This window comes from Mustelus asterias, chromosome 14 (assembly GCF_964213995.1).
Source record: "Mustelus asterias chromosome 14, sMusAst1.hap1.1, whole genome shotgun sequence".
Taxonomy (NCBI): domain Eukaryota; kingdom Metazoa; phylum Chordata; class Chondrichthyes; order Carcharhiniformes; family Triakidae; genus Mustelus; species Mustelus asterias.
This window is the reverse complement of record NC_135814.1, coordinates 65999637-66017455: the sequence shown is the minus strand read 5'-3', so window position 1 is coordinate 66017455 and position 17819 is coordinate 65999637. Positions and strand designations below refer to the sequence as shown.

General features: G+C 45.3%; 1 protein-coding gene across 1 annotated transcript in view; it reads left to right on the top strand.

Moving 5' to 3' along the window:
* zswim2 (zinc finger, SWIM-type containing 2) overlaps positions 1-12984 on the top strand; it is a 42257-nt gene extending 29273 nt beyond the window's left edge. Inside the window, exon 10 of the mRNA XM_078227712.1 lies at positions 11159-12984. Coding sequence (XP_078083838.1) covers positions 11159-11977 — 819 coding nt within the window. The 3' untranslated portion in view covers positions 11978-12984. The remainder of the gene's footprint in view (positions 1-11158) is intronic.
* The last annotated feature ends 4835 nt before the right edge of the window (positions 12985-17819 follow it).

Below are 17819 nucleotides of genomic sequence, written 5' to 3'. Positions count from 1 at the left end.
ATTAAATGTGGAGAGCCTGAAATATTGGAGGAAGTGAAGAGCCCATTAGGAATTAGGGTTGAAATCAGTTCTACTGTGTTTCCTGCCTGTTTAACTTCTAACCTAAATTCCATCTTCAGGGAATTCAACAGGCCTACCAGTCATTCTCCCTCAACTCAAGAGGAGTGAGTCTGCGTACGGACTTCTAGGGATATCCTGGGAATTATTCCATTTATGTTCCTATTAGACTCAACAGAAATCTGAATTTCTCAGAGTTCCGCTGCGCTTAGTAAAGGTCTAACATTGTACTGAGAAGAGGTAATTGATCCCAGAGTGAGTCAATTATTACTGAAAAAAGTAACAAAGAACAGTACAGCACTCTATCCCCTGCCTATTCATGTATCTATCCAGCTGCCTCTTGAACGCTGTCGTAGGATCTGCTTCCACCATCTCCTCCATCAGTGTGTACCAGGCATTCACCACCCTCTGTGTGAAAAACTTGCTCCTTATATCTCTTAAGCTTTTCCCCTCACTTTCATCCTATGCTCCCGAATAATTGACTTTTCGACCCTGGGGAAAAGACTCTGACTATCCAGTCTATCCAAGCCTGTCATGATCTTGTAAACCTCTATCAGGTCCCACTCCATCCTCCGACGCTCTAATGAAAACAATCCAAATTTATTCAACCTTTCTTCATAGTTCATATCCTCCAAACCAGGCAACATCCTGGTTAATCTCTTCTGCACCCATTCCAATGTATCAATATTCTTCCGGGAGTGTGGCGGCCAGAATTGTACACAACACTCCAAATGCCTAACCAAAGTCTTATGCAGCTGCAACATGATTCGCCAGTTCCTATACTCAATGCCCCAACTGATGAAGGCCAGTATGCCATACGCCTTCTTGACCATCTTGTCCACCTGAGTTGCCAACTTCAAGGAACTGTGGATCTGTCTACGTAGATCCCTCTGTATGCTAATATTTCCAAGGGCTCTACCATTTACTGTATGCTTTCCTTCTGCAGTAGACCTTCCAAATTACATCACCTCACATTTGTCCAGGTTAAATCCCATCTGCCATCTTTCGACCCAGGTCTCCAGCTGATTTATATCCTGCTGTATCTTCTGACAATCCTCCTCACTATCCACTACTCCCCCAATTTTTGTATCACCTGCAAATTTACTAATCAGACCACCTACATTTTCCGCAAAATCATTTATATATATTACAAATAACAAAGGCCTCACAGAACTCCAGTTAGAAAATTACCCTTCCACTGCTACACTCTGCTTTCTATGCCCAAGCCAGTTTTGTATCCATTTTACCAGCTCACCTCAGATCCCATATGACTTCACCTTCTCTATCAGCCTACCATGAGGAACCTTATCGAAGGCTTTACTGAAGTCCATGTACAACATCCACTGTCCTGCCCTAGCCAATTTTTCTTGTTACTTCCTCAAAGAACTCAATCAAGTTTGTGAGACATGACCTCCCCTTCACAAAACCATGCTGCCTACTGCTAATAAGCCTATTCTCTCCCAGATGTGAGTACATCCTGTCCCTAAGAACCTTCTCCAATAGTTTCCCCACCACTGATGTAAGGCTCACAGGGCTGTAATTTCCCGGATTGTCTCTTCTGCCCTTCTTAAACAGAGGAACAATGTTAGCTACTCTCCAATCCTCTGGTACCTAGCCTGTGGCTAAAGAGGAAACAAAGATTATTGCCAAAGCCTCAGAAATTTTTTCCCTTACCTCTCAATATTCTGGGATAGACCCTATCTGGCCCTCAGGATTTGTCCATCTTAATGTTTTTCAAAACCTCCAATACCTCCTCCCTTTTTATCTCAACATGTCCTAGAATGTCAACATCCTCCTTTCTACACTCACCATCCATCACATCCTTCTCCGTTGTGAATACTGATGCTAAGAACTCGTTAAGGAGCTCACCCACCTCATCTGGTTCCACACACAAATTCCCTTCACTGTGCTTGAGTGGATTTACCCTTTCCTTAGCTACCCTCTTTCTCCTTTTGTATGCATAAAAAGCCTTGGAATTCTCCTTAATCCTGCCAATCAAGGACATTTTGTGGCCCCTTTTTGCCCTCCTAAGTCCCTGTTTAAGCTCTTTCCTGTTATCTTTGTATTCCTCAAGAGCCTTATCCGTTTCCAATTTCCTGAAATTTATGTATGCCTCCTTCTTCTTTTTCACTAAGCTCACAATCTCTCTAATCGTCAAGGGTTCCCAAATTTTGCCTTCATTTTATTCTTCATTTTACAGAGACGTACTTGTCCTGAATTGTTAACTGACTTTTGAAAGACTCCCACATGTCGGATGTGGATTTACCCTCAAACAGCTGCTCCCAGTCTACATTCCCTAACTCCTGCCCAATACTCTCATAGTTAGCCAACAATACACTGTTTTAGGAGCATTCTTAAGCTTTAATAGATTTTATTTGGCCCTATTAGCCTCAATGAGGTATCATTATGCTATTTTCTAGCCACTGGTAGTTAGCTGCTTACAGATGTAGGCCTCTCACCTGAGCTTCTAAACTTTCTAAAATTTGGAATGGCATGCTCACTAGCATCCAGGGAAGGCAGGAATTCCACTCTAATCCAGTACATTTCTCTGGCAGAACAGGACTCTCAGAATTTCAGTCTCTTGCTGTTTAACAAATGACTGCATCCACATATGATATGATATTTGTTCATAACATCATAGAAATTTATGACACAACAAGGCCATTCAGCTCATCACATTTGTGCTAACCAAAAAAGGCTTAATCCCACTTTTGAGAGCTAGGCCTTGGAGGTTATGACATTGAAGTGCATACCCATGTGTGTTTTAAATGCAATTAACGTTTTTGCATCTGCCGTTCTTTTAGGTAGTAAATTCCATAGCCTCGCCATCCTCTGGGCAAAAAGAATAACCTAACTCCCCTCTATCCCTTCCATTAATTACTTTACATCCATGAGGTTTTTGGCCTCTCTGCTAAGTAAAACTGGTCCACACTAAGTTCCTCATAATTTTATATATCTCAATTATATTTCTTCTCAGTCTCCTCTGTTCCAAAGAAAACAACTCCAGCCAATCTGATTTTTTATCACAGCTAACATTCTTCAGTTCTAGTAACTACCTCATAAATCTAATTTGTACTACAAACATATTCTTCAAATATGGTGAACAGAAGAGCACGTTACTCTAACTGTAGCCTAATTGTGGTTTGTCTAATTTGATTTCCTGCTTTTACATTTACACCTCAACTAATAAAGAAAAGCATCTCGCATGCCTTCTTAACCACCTTGTATGCCTGTTTTGCTAACTTCAGTGACCTGTGGGCATGCACGACAAGGTCTCTCTGTTCCTTCTCAGTGGTCTACTATTTATTGTGTGTTCTACTATTTTATTGTGTATTCCCTTGTCTTCTTTGTCCTTGACAAATGGATTACCTCAGACTTCCCTGCAGTGAAATCCATGTAAGAAGTTTAACAACACCAGGTTAAACTTCTAACTGTGTTTACCCCAGTCCAACGCCGGCATCTCCACATCTTGAAATCCATGGGCAGTATTTTAATGTAGGCAACACCAGAGCCACGTGACACTTCTTTTTGGAAAAGCTTATTGAATCAAGTGCAAATCAGGCATCCAAAGCCGAGGATCATCAAAAGACCGAGGCCATGTGTGAATAATACATGTGAGTGATGGAAGGGCTCCCCAGATTGGGAGATGTGGGGCCCGATTTTACCATTGCGTTGCACCCGTTTTCGGGCGCAAAAACTTGGTAAAGTCGGGCGTGAAGCGAATATCGCGATCCGCACCCGCGTCCACACCGATTTCCCCCTTTACCAAGGCCTGAAAATGGTCAAGATCAGCACCACGCCCAAAACAGGCGTGACGTTAAGTTAAATGCATTTGCATGCATTTAAATTGACTTAATGAACTGGACGCCCAAACTTACCTGCATTTCCCCCTTTACCATCGCGTTCGCCCGTCCACATTTGGCACGAAATAGACATGGTCCGCAAAGGTCTGTTTTGGGCGCTCCAGCTTCTGAAGAGGTAAGTTCAGAGTTTCCGGCGGCTCTCTGGCTCAGATTGGTGGTGGGGGGGAGAGGGGGAAGGGAGGGAGGCGGGCCAGGTCATCCTCTGGTGGAGAGGGGGAGGAGGGAAGCCAGATCGTTCTCTGGTGGTGGGCGGGAGGAGGAGGGAGGTCAGATCGTTCTTTGGTGGGGGGGGGGGGGGGGGGGAAGAGAAGGGAGGCCAGATCGTTCTTTGGTGGGGAGGGAGGTGGAGGGAGGCCAGATGCATCTCTGGTGGGGGGGAGGGCGGGGGAGCAAGGGCAGGGGGGCTATTCTACGGGCAATCGATGGGGGGGGAAGGGGGGGCAGGGGTCCCGATCGGTCTGGGTAGGGGGAGCTGGGTGGATAACGGGGACAGTTATGTTGTGGGGGTGGGGCAATGTCTGTGGGGGCCATTGCTCCCGAGCTGCTTTTTGGGGCCCGGGAACGATGTGGCAGGGGAGTGTTTTCAAATTTTTTTTTACTGCGCATGTGCAGTTGAAGGCTCCGATCGGAACAGCAGCATTCCGGGCGCGATAATCCCCACCCACAGTGCAATTCAGATTTGCAACTTTTTTTTCAGACTGAGTGTGTATGGGGGCGCCGGAGAACAGGTTTCCAAGTCGAATCTGAATTGTGCCCAGATTCAGCAGTTAGAATCAAAATGGTAAAATCGGGCCCGTGGTGTGCGTGGACAGGGATAGGCTGTTTTGAGATTGGGTCTCTTTGTCTTGGATCTAGGCATAGACCTTGGTTCTTAGACAAACTGTAGACACACCCTGGTACCTGTTTAACATTTGTTTACTTATACTACTTCTGAACAGGTTACAGAGTAGCTCTTGGACATCATTCCAATCGCTCTCTCTCTCTCTCTGGAGAGAGGGGGGAGATTAACAAATGATTGAATGATGTTGATAGTACATCATCATCTACATCATGGGCGGAATTCTCTGGTCACGCTGGTCCAAAAGCCAGAAATTCCTGCTCCACTGTCAATGGGCTTTCACACTGTCCGCAACCCGCCCGCTAAAATTCCAGTGGCAGACAGGATGGGAGAATTCCGGCCCATATATTGGCATATCCCATCTGTTAATCCTTTATACTAATCAGCAGCAAAGGCTGTGGGTAGCAAGTGACAAGTTCCTAAGCCATGTGAAACCACACTGGAATCAGCCTTTTAATTACAAAACCGGCCGTTGACTATTACTCTTTGCTTCCTGTCGCTGAATTAATTTGATATCCTATTTGGCACTTGGTCCCCATGGGCTTTTACATTTCTGCCCAGTCCACCACGTGGGTCAAAAGCTTTGCCAAAATCCATGTAGACTACATCAAATGAGCTGCCCTCATCAACCCTCCTTATACCTCCTGTGTTGCACATCATCTTAGCAGATAGCCAATAAGCAGTAATCAAGGAAGTAAAACACCCTTCTACACTCCCATGTGTATCTTTATTACCAGCAAAGGCACAAAAGGATTCAAGTACCCAGGCATATACCATTCACATATGATTAGTGAGAATTTAATGCCCAATGATGATATCTATCACTCATTTTTATTTACTAATCAAAAACTAAATAATGGGGGGGAGGGTTCAGTTGTATGGTGAATTAGAAAATCAAAGTTAAAGGAGAGGGTAGAAGTACAGGTTAATGGAGCTAAGGGCTCAGCAGAGGTTAGTAAAGTTTCCAGACCACGTAATAGAACAAAGTATAGAAGGTGGCAGGAATCTAACCTCAGGCAGAGCAAAAAAGGTGACAAGTATGAGAAGGGAGGTGGCCAATGCAGGACTGAGGGTGTTGTACCTAAATGCGCGCAGTATATAGAACAAGGTAAATGAGCTTGTTGCGCACATTGAAATTGGCCAGTACAATGTTCTGGGCATCACAGAGACGTGTCTGCAAGGGGATCAGGGCTGGGATCTAAATATCTAAGGACATGTGTCCTATCAGAAGGACAGGCAGATGGGCAAAGAGGGCGGGGTTTCATTGTTAGTAAGGAATGAAGTTAAATTGATAGCAAGAAGGATATAGGATCAGAAGGCATAGAATCTCTGTGAGTAGAGTTGAGGAATCGCAAAGGTAATAAGACCCCGAGGGGAGTTATGTACAGGCCCCCTAGCAGCAGTCAGGATGTGGAGCAAAAAATACATCAGGAGATAGGAAAGGCACATAAAAAAGGCAATAGTACAATAATCATGGGGGACTTCAATATGCAGGTGGACTGGGAGAGTTGAGGAATCACAAAGGTAAAAAGACCCCAAGGGGAGTTATGTACAGGCCCCCTAGCAGCAGTCAGGATGTTGAGCAAAAAATACATCAGGAGCTAGGAAAGGCATATAAAAAAGGCAATAGTACAATAATCATGGGCGACTTCAATATGCAGGTGGACTGGGAAAATCAGGTAGGTAGTAGATCCCAAGAAAAGGAATTTGTGGAATGTCTAAGAGATGGTTTTTTGGAGCAGCTTGTGACAGAGCCTACTAGGGAACAAGCAATTCTGGATTTGGTGATCTGTAATGAGGCAGACTTGATTAGGGAACTTAAGGTGAAGGAACCCTTAGGGAGCAGTGACCACCATATGATAGAATTTACCCTGCAGGTTGAGAGGGAGAAGCTGGAGTCAGATGTAATGGTATTACAATTAAATAAAACTACAGAGACATGAAGGAGGAGCTGGCCAGAGTTGATTGGAAAGGGAGCCTAGCAGGGAAGACTGGAACAGCAATGGCAGGAGTTTTTGGTGGTTATTCAGGAGGCACAATCGAAATTCATCCCAAGGAGGAGGAAACATGCTAAGGGGAAGACGAGGTATCCATGGCTGATGAGGGAAGTCAAGGACAGCATAAAAGCAAAAGAAAAAGCATACAAAGCGGCAAAGATTAGTGGGAAGCCAGAGGATTGGGAAACCTTTAAAAGCGAGCAGAGGACAACCAAAAAAGCAATAAGGGGGGAGCAGATGAAATACGAGTTTAAGCTAGCTAGTGATATAAAAGAAGATAGGAAGAGATTCTTTTCAATATCTAAAAGGTAAGAGAGAGGCAAAAATAGGCATTGGACCACTGGAAAATGAGGTTGGAGAAGTAATAATAGGAAACAAAGAAATGGCAGAGGAATTGAATAGTTACTTTGCATCAGTCTTCACAGTGGAAAACACCAGTGGGATGCCAGGGCTCCAGGAGAATCAGGGGACACAGGTGGGTGTAGTGGCCATCGCTAAGGAGAAGGTTCTGGGGAAACTGAAAGGTCTGAAGGTGGATAAATCACCTGGACCGAATGGACTGCACCCCAGAGTTCTAAAAGAGATAGCTGAAGAAATTGTGGAGGCATTGGTGGTGATCTTTCAGGAATCACTGGAGTCAGGGAGAGTGATGTGGAGATGCCGACGTTGGACTGGGGTAAGCACTGTAAGAAGTCTCACAACACCAGGTTAAAGTCCAACAGGTTTATTTGGCAGCACAAGCTTTCGGAGTCTCACTCCTTCTTCAGGTGAGTGAGGAGTTGTGTTCACAAACAGGGCACATACAGACACAAACTCAATTTACAAGATAATGGTTGGAATGCGGGTCTTTACAGGTAATCAAGTCTTAAAGGTACAGATAATGTGAGTGGAGAGAGGGCCAAGCACAGGTTAAAGAGGTGTGTAATGTTTGCAGCCAGGACAGTTAGTGAGATTTTGCAAGCCCAGGCAAGTCGTGCGGGATACAGATAGTGTGACATGAACCCAAGATCCCAGTTGAGGCCGTCCTCATGTGTGTGGAACTTGGCTATCAGTTTCTGCTCAGTGATTCTGCGTTGTCATGTGTCGTGAAGGCTGCCTTGGAGAATGCTTACCCAAAGATCAGAGGCTGAATGCCTGTGACTGCTGAAGTATTTCCCGACTGGAAGGGAGCATTCCTGCCTGGTAATTGTTGAGCAGTGTTCATTCATCCATTGTCGTAGCATCTGCATGGCCTCCCCAATGTACCATGCCTCAGGACATCCTTTCCTGCAGCGTATCAGGTAGACAACGTTGGCCGAGTTGCAAGAGAATGTACTGTGTACCTGGTGGATGGTGTTCTCACGTGAGATGATGGCATCCATGTCGATGATCCGGCACTTCTTGCAGAGGTTGCTGTGGCAGGGTTGTGTGGTGTCGTGGTCACTGTTCTCCTGAAGGCTGTTTGTTTGCTGCGGACAATCGTCTGTTTGAAGTTGTGCGGTTGTTTGAAGGCAAGAAGTGGAAGTTTGGGGATGGCCTTGGCGAGATGTTCATCTCCATCGATGACATGTTGAAGGCTCCGGAGGAGATGTCATAGCTTCTCCGCTCCGGACAAGTACTGGACGACGAAGGGTACTCTGTCTGCCGTGTCCTGTGTTTGTCTTCTGAGGAGGTCGGTGCGCTTTTTCGCTGTGGCACGTCGGAACTGTCGATCGATGAGTCAAGCGCCATATCCTGTTCTTATAAGGCGTCTTTCAGCGTCTGTCGGTGTCCGTTGCGATCCTCCTCATCTGAGCAGATCCTGTGTATACGGAGGGCTTGCCCGTAGGGGATGGCTTCTTTAACGTGTTTAGGGTGGAAGCTGGAGAAGTGGAGCATCATGAGATTATCCGTGGGCTTGCGGTACTGTGAAGTGCTGAAGTGACCGTTCTTGATGGAGATGCCTGTGTTCAAAAATGCAACCAATTCTGGAGAGTAGTCCATGGTGAGTCTGATGGTGGGATGGAACTTGCTGATGTCATCATATAGTTGTTTCAATGATTGTTCGCTATGAGTCCAAAGGAAGAAAATGTCATCAATATATCTAGTGTATAGCATCGGTTGAAGGTCCTGTGCAGTGAAGAAGTCTTGTTCGAACCTGTGCATAAAGATGTTGGCATATTGAGGTGCGAATTTGGTCCCCATGGCTGTTCCAGGGAGGGTACCAGAGGACTGGAAAGTAGCTAATGTAGCGCCGCTGTTTAAGAAGGGAGGGAGGCAGCAGGCAAGAAATTATAGGCCTGTTAGCCTGACTTCAGTCATTGGCAAGATTTTAGAGTCCATTATTAAAGATGAGATCACAGAGTACTTGGAAGTGCATGATAAAATAGGACTGAGTCAGCACGGCTTTGTCAAGGGGAGGTTATGTCTGACAAATCTGTTAGAGTTCTTTGAGGAGATAACAAGGAAGTTAGATAAAGGAGAGCCAGTGGACGTGATTTATTTAGATTTCCAGAGGCCTTTGACAAGGTGCCGCATAGGAGACTGTCAAATAAGTTAAGAGCCCATGGTGTTAAGGGTAAGATCTTGGCATGGATGGAGGATTGGCTGACTGGCAGAAGGCAGAGAGTGAGGATAAAGGGATCTTTTTCAGGATGGCAGCCGGTGACTAGTGGTGTGCCTCAGGAGTCGGTTCTGGGACCACAACTTTTCACAATATACATTAACGATTTGGAGGAAGGATCTGAAGGCACTGTTACTAAATTTGCAGATGATACAAAGATATGTAGAGGGATAGGTAGTATTGAGGAAGGACTTGGTCAGGTTAGGAGAGTGGGCAAAGAAGTGGCAGATGGAATACAATGTGGAAAAGTGTGAGATTATGCACTTTGGGAGGAGGAATGGAGGCATAGGCTATTTTCTAAATGGGAAAATGCTTAGGAAATCAGAAACACAAAGGGACTTGGGAGTCATTGTTCAAGATTCTCTTAAGGTTAACGTTCAGGTTCAGTCGGCAGTTAGGAAGGTAAATGCAATGTTAGCATTCATGTCGAGAGGGCTAGAATACAAGAGCAGGGATGTACTTCTGAGGCTCTGGTCAGACCCCATTTGGAGTATTGTGAACAGTTTTGGGCCCCATATCTAAGGAAGAGTCCAAAGGAGGTTCACAAGAATGATCCCTGGAATGAAAAGCTTGTCGTGTGAGGAACGGTTGAAGACTCTGGGTCTGTACTCGTTGGAGTTTAGAAGGATGAGGGGCAATTTTATTGAAACTTATAGGATACTGTGAGGCCTGGATAGAGTGGATGTGGAGAGGATGTTTCAGTAGTAGGAAAAACTAGAACCAGAGGGCATAACCTCAGCCTAAAGGGATGATCGTTTAAAACAGAGATGATGAGGAATTTCTTCCGCCAGAGAGTGGTGAATCTGTGGAACTCTTTGCCGCAGAAGACTGTGGAGGCCAGGTCATTGAGTGTCTTTAAGATAGAGATAGGTAGGTTCTTGATTAATAAAGGGGAAAAGGCAGGAGAATGAGGATGAGAAAAATATCAGCCATGATTGAATGGCGGAGCAGACTCGATGGGCCGAGTGGCCTAATTCTGCTCCTACGTCTTATGGTCTTATGTAATTAACCAGAGCTAGCTTCGTGCCTTACAGAAGTGTTCCTCAATGTTGTCCAATATTTAAAATCCACACTTGGGAAAATAATCTTTTCATAATGATGCCCAGTCCTTTACATCATAGATGTTTAAATAAGCAGCATCATACCGGGAATCATAGCAGATGGGGAGGGGTGGGCCATGCAAAGGTGCGTTGACCTCGGGCAGGATTTTCCGGTTTGGGGGCGAGTGAGACTGTAAAATCCCGTCCACCATTTCTCACTTCCTCCGTGCAAAGCTTCCAGTTAAAGCTAGGTCTGCTGCCGATTAAGGATCATCCTAGATGTTTAAACAAAGCTTTCCCCCATAAAATTACTGGTAATGTTGCCAGTGCAATCAAACGGGAGGAATAATAAACAAAGAATCTTTTACATCATTTATTTATATTCATGCTGACTTTTTTTATGCTATGATTGGGTGACGGAGTGAAATAAATGGCTATGAGAATAGAAGTGTGATACAGCAGTATTTACTTGTCACCTTTATTTACCTCTTTACATCATTGGTGTATGTAGCAAAACTACACCAATCCTGGGCTGTTTTTAAAGTACAGTAAGAGTTTTAACAACACCAGGTTAAAGTCCAACAGGTTTATTTGGTAGCAAATGCCATTAGCTTTCGGAGCGCTGCTCCTTCGTCAGATGGAGTGGATATCTGTTTTTAAAGTAATCAGCCATTTTTTTAACATGCTAGTATTTTTGTGGTATTATAGTTACAGCACTGCATTGTCTCATTAATAATGGTAAATATGAATCTTAAACGTTTTCATTATCTTGTTTTAACTAGTTTCACAAAGACTGCATTGACCATTGGCTATTACATGAGTCCAATTCTTGTCCAATTGACGGGCAAGCAGTCTACAATCCATTAACCTGGAATGAGGGATCAAGCAGAGGCATGAAGAGAGAGACATCCACTAATTCTGAGCATTCCAAACCTAATATTCAACCAGATCAACCTCAATTTGTTATTCCAGTGATTGGTTACCATTCATCACTGAGAAAAGCAAGCAACAGCCAAACCTATTTCCAGCCAAAACCAGGTCAGTTTCACAGAGGATACAGCGATCAAAACCCAGTAACCGAGGATTTCACTGTAAATGGATTAAGTTACCTTCGTTTGAATGAAGAAAGAAATGAAACAAGTGTAAATCAAGGTCATGATGCTGAGCATTCAATACCTGTAGGGATGTTTCAAGAACCTTCCCCAAGTCTTTTACCTGATACAGGAAATAAAACTAATTTTGCTGCATCTCTTCAGGCTGAGGTAAAGTCAAAGAGCTCGAAAGGTAGTCAAATAAAGAAGAGAGAGATTGGCATTAGCAAGACTCATAGTACTGCCTTAAGCAGTGCATCCAGAGTGCAGCCTATGAACAATGGCAAGTCAAATTCAACAGAATTATCATTGCCGCAACAGATTTTACACCAGGGGATTTGTCCACATGGTAGCAGTTCCACACAGAGAATCCAAAGCAGTGGGCTTAAAGGTGAGGTGAAAAAACAAGCCAGACTCCTTTCGAGAAAAGCCAGGTGTGCTTCCATGAGTGCAGCCGCTGAGAGTGCGTCTCTTGCTATGGAAGGAGTGGCAGTTAACACCCGGTTATAAATCCAATCACTCATTAAAGTGGAGGTTGGTTATTAATGCTTTTAGAATTATTAGGATACTGTTACTGAAAGAAACATGTTTTACAGATTTCCAGTAACAACTTTACATCAAATTGTGGACTAAATCCTACAAACACGGTTTTGCCAATGCACACTTCCCGCAGGAACCTCTGAGGAAGAACAAACTCATAAGATTACCCCAACAGATTGTTTAAAAAATGGAGCATTTACCTCAATTTTAAAGTCTGATTGACCAAGGATGATAGCAATATCAAAAATAGCAGCACGTCACTTGAGATAAGAGTGCTTTAATAAATGAGTCACTCTCTCTACAAGTTATTTGCAGTCTGTCTCAGTTTTTTTAGGAATACTATTCCTTCTGTTTGGAAATATTTGACTTCATTGGGCTTTCTTGATCACTCACTTTATTTTGAATCAGACAAAAGATCATTCTAAGTTTTTCTCTTAAGCAATGTTTATTCCAAGACATAAAAATGTAGCTAGCGTAACAGAAATTAAAATCTGTAAAATCTTTACAAAACCAACTCTTGCATTTTCCTCAGAAACATCAGCCTGATATGTAAAAAAAAAATGAACAACTGTGATGATAAAAATAATACATTTGACATGAGATAATACAAGATATATCTCGGTGTGTTTGATTCCTTTTACTGAACATAACAGCAGTCTCATGAAATTGTTGATTGCAATGAATATATGCTACAAATCAGCAGGTCTCGAAAAATGTTGAATATAAAGTTATTGTTGAAATAAAGAATGCTTCAAGGCAGACTCATCCTCACCTGAATCATGCTATCAAAGGGGCACACTAGCATGCATTTAGAAAATGCAACAACTCGCCCTCACTCATTCATTTCCTAAAAGCTTGATCAATACTTACGTTGGTATAAACCTGGGAATGGTTAATCTGTGTGCTCTTCCAGCCTCGGAATACTGGGAATATTTTGTGTTCATTTATAAATATTATTAAAAAACTGTTTCAATTACATACTATGACTCTTTATCTTTATTTTTTATTTAAAACAGTTGATCATGTCTTTTTATTCATTTTAGTAATATATAATAAACCTATGAATGTTATGCAACAGCAGACATTTGTTTCAATTAGGGGCAATGTTCCTGCTTGTCAGTCTCCAAACCACTCTTTCTCTTTCACTTTTGATGCCATTATTTCCTGCAAACATTTACTCCATCCATCTTGGTTGTTCACTTAGTAGGGCCCCATTTCCATTTATCCACAAATGCTCCTTGTTGATCCTCACAGTGGCTGACATTGTAAATGATTCCTTCTCTTCAAGTAGTGTACCACTCCTGCCAAACCAGCATCATCATCATTCTCTCAAAAAAAATCATCCTCAACCCCTCTGTCCTTGCAAACTACCACCATATCTCGTACCCCTCTTTGCTCTTTCAAGAGTTTACATGTGTTGTTGCCTCACAATCCACGCCAATTTTCTCCATATGTCCATAGCCAGAATTTTGCGTTGCTCAGGCAGGCGTGCACCTGACCTGGAAACAGGTGAAATCGAAGATGACAGGCATGCGTCCCAATGTCGTCATGCACTGGTGCGATGTTTCAGTTGGCGGGCACATGCACGAGTCAGAGTTGCACCCACTGACAATCAAGCAGATGATTTAGCCCATTAAAAGGTCAATTGAAAGCAATTTTATGTGGCCCGTCTGCTTTTACAGTTGGCGGGTGGTCTGATTGGCCAGGTGGCCTGTTCATTTTAGCTACAACGCGATCTAGGATGGGATAAAACGTCAGGGCTGAAATAAAATTTTAAAAGGTGCCTGTGGCTGAGATTTGTGTTTGAATGTGCTGCTTAGACACTCTTTGCAGCGTTTTTCCATCGCAATTTTTCACAGGTCAGCAGCTCCCTGAGACAGCTCCACAGCGGCTGCCCCACTGAGGGAGCACAATGAAACCCCAGCCCACACCGTCCCTTTTCTCAGTGCCCGCACTCCCTGACAGTCTTTTCCTCGTGTCTGTTTTATGCTGGTAGGTCATTAATTGGCCAGGCCGGTGTGAAAATACATTCCGGGCCCAATCGAGGCTGAAAGAACGTTTCGCACCAAACAAGCAAAAGAATCCAGGCTTATGTGTTCAAATGTCTCTAATCAGTCATCTACCTCACCACACCGCTGAAGTGGCTTTAATGAAAGTCGTATATGGTATTCTTGGTATATGTGGATGCTGGGCTAATTGAAACTTTCAAGACTGAGATTGATAGATTTTTGTTAGATAAGGGATATGAATCAAAAAGAGGTTCAAGAAAAGGCTGAATTAAAGATCCACCATGACATAATTGAATAGCACAAAACCTAATCATGTTCCTTCGACATTACTCTTATCTCTCCAACATATATCCCAAATTCTTCCCGCTGCTTCATTTTCTCAGACAATTTGCCTGAGATCTAGGGTGGAGTTTTACGGCCTCATTCAAACAAGACCGGAAATTCCCGCCCGAGGCCAACCGACATTTCTGTTGTCCGCCCCTCACATGCTCCGATTCCGCAGCGGGCGAGGCAGTAGAATTCCGACATTTGTCTTGGATAAGCTGCAATTTCCTCCAGTTCAACATTGGAAACATCAAAGTAAGCATCTTTGATCCCTGCCACAATTATGTACCATTGCCCGATTCAATCTCCCTCAGTGGCACTACTTCATGTTCAATGAGACTATTCACAACCTTGGTGTGCTGCTCCACCACCCCTCCAACCCATCCTTCCCTTGCTGCCAATCATGCCCCCCTCCCACCCCCCAGAAGAGGTGCTCCCTGCAGAGCTTCTCCCCAAGCAAAGCACCTCCTCTGTGGAGCTCACCCCTTGTCTCCCCTACAGCAGAGCATCCCCCCCACCCTTGGCGAACCCCACCAGGCTCCACCCCCACTCAGGCCCTACCCCTTTGATACTGCCCCGGCGCAGGTACGGTGCCCAATGGGCACTACCAGGCTGGCACTGCCCCATCGAAACTGCCTGGCCATGCCCCCGACCCCATCTGGGGGTTTCAATGGCCACCAATTCCCCTGGCAAAACGATTATTCCTGGTCTCCGCTGGTGGAAACCAACTGTGATTCTCGCCAGTGAGAGGACAGACCAGCGAGGAGGTAAATGCAAGTGAGGCCAGACGATGCCAGCCAGGACTCGTTATTGACACGTAAGCCATGTCATTAACAATTAAATCAGCTTAGGGCATGAAGCTGATCTCACTGGCAAAACAAAGCTGGTGAGATTACATAAGGTGAGAAACCGGGCACAAACCTGGTATGGAATTCTATGAAAAATATTCTAAGGGGGCGATCTTACCAGCTTGTCATGCTGGTTGATCATGTGGTGAGCCAGTGAGATTGATTGAGAGGTGAAAGTCATGTTCGCATCCTGAAAGGGAGCGAAGTCCTGACAAGCGAGGATCACATATGGTCCCCACCAATGAAGAAAATACATGATGGCCAATGGAAACAGAGGCCATTGAAGTCCGCCCGGATGGTGGGAGGCAGGGCCGGACAGTACCCCTTGGGCAGTGCCAGCCTGTCACTGCCAGCCTAGCACACACCGGGCAGTGCCAAGGGATAGGCCTGAGGGGGCAGGGTCATGATGTGGGGCAGGCAGGGGGGAGCTCCATGGGAGGGAAAGAAGGGGATCTCTGCAGGTTGGGGGAGGTAGATGTTAATCGTATACCGTGAACACTGTGTACTGGGAGATCGAGCCACTTGCACAATGGTGGTGCCCCTAGAGCTCAGCAGCCAGCCTTACCGGCAAGATTAGGCTCTGTGCTGAGAGATCTCCTATCACCCACCCTCCACGCACCTCTTCAGCCCACCCTCCCCCCCCCCCCCCCCAAGAGACATCGGACCCGCTGCCGACCAATCCCTGTGCTGGTCTCCCCCCCACCGCCCTGACATTGCCACCCCCGCCCTTCTGATCATTGCCCTCCACTGATCACCATCCTGCAGAATTCCCCCAGCCGCTTGATCGCCTCTGCAGAATTCCCCCAACCCCCGATCGCCACCCCCATTGATCAACACCCACCCCTGCAGAGTTCCCCCTTCCCTCCTCCTGTCATGGCTCCAACCCTTCTCAGTGAGAGGGAAGTCCAGTGAGCCTTGACAATAATGTCCAGGACTCACTAATGACATGTTAATGATGTCGTAACTTTTGAAATAGTACCCTTTGTGGCATCATAGGCAGCCCCTCAAGGGCCTCTCAGATGCCACACGAGCCTCAATCTATCAGTGGGCCATAACCTGCGGACCTCCAACCCTGCCAAGCCCACCCCCAAGCCCTTGTACCCTTGAAGGCCCCCCAACTCACCCTGCACCATGGCAGTGGCTGACTTGCCCTTTTGCTCCCTGGAGGTTAGTGCAGAGTGGTACTCACCCCCTCGCTCGTCATCACAATCCATGTCACCTAGTCCACATTCTAAGGACCAGTTGTGATTTGCGCCCATGCGACTTCCCACTTGGGGGTTGGGAACATTCCTGGAGGCTGATGATCACATACCAAACTCACTAATGAGATTGAAATCAAGACAATCTCATGCTAATGAGCCTCGCATCTTTTTGGGCGAGATCCGGTTTGTGCCAACAAAAAGGGACTGGGAAGATCGCAAACCATTTGGCACCAGGTGCAAAATCTGTCTTTGTTTCCCTCCAAGCCACACACCATCCTGATCTGAAACTATATTGTCATTGCTTCACTTTCAATGAGTCACATCTGAAACTCACTTCCAAACAGCGCTATTAATGTTCTACACCAGATGCACTGCAGCAGTTCAAGAACATGACTCAGCACCACCCCAAGGGCAGTTCTAGATGAGCAACAAACGCACACTTCTCATGGATGAATTAAAACTAAAGAATCTACTGTTAACACCTATCCCCCATTGCGTGATTGGAATGTGTGAATGGCCGAACAGAGGCACAGATTGTTAAGGGATTACCTGAGGAATGTGGCAGCTGTCCTGAAGGAGGGAGTGGAGTGCAGGCTTGGACACAAGCTGCAGAGCGAATTTGGAGAAGTGGAAAAATTGAAGAAGAATAAAAAGTGATAAAAATGGATGAATGATAAAAGGGAGGGAGGGTAGGGGGTGAGAGCAATGGCCCAGGGGATGGGTTGGATGCGGCTGAGAGCCCTGTCAACTACTGTGGGTGGAAAACTATGATTGAGGATGAAGGAAGACATATCGGTGGCGCTATTTTGGAAGGTGGCATCATCAGAACAGATGCGGCGGAAGCGAAGGAACTGAGAGAATGGGATGGAATCCTTACAGGATGTGGGGTGTGAAGAGCTATAGTCAAAGTAGTTGTGGGAGTCGGTGGGCCTGTAATGGATACTTCCTGTTGCTTGCCACTTTAACACACCACCCTGCTCTCCGGTCCGCATGTCCATCCTTGGCGTGTTGCCATGTTCGAGTGAACCCCAACGCAAACTGGAGGAACAGCACCTCATCTTCCGATTGGGCACTTTACAGCCTTCCGGACTGAACATTGAGTTCAACAACTTCAGAGCATGAACTCTCTCCTCCAACTTCACCCCATTTCCATTTATTTTATTTGATTCCTTCTTTTCTCTTATTCATCCACTTATATCACTTTTTATTATTCTATTTCTCCACTTCTCCAAATTCACTCTCCAGCTTGCCTCCAACTGCAGCCGCGTCCACCCCACCCCCCCCCCCCCCCCCCCCCAATCAGGACAACTGCCACATTCCTCAGGTAATCCCTTAACAACCTGCATCTCTGTTCAGCCATTCACACATTCTCTCTCCACAGATGCTGTCAGATCTGCTGAGATTTTCCAGCATTTTTTTGTTTTTGTTT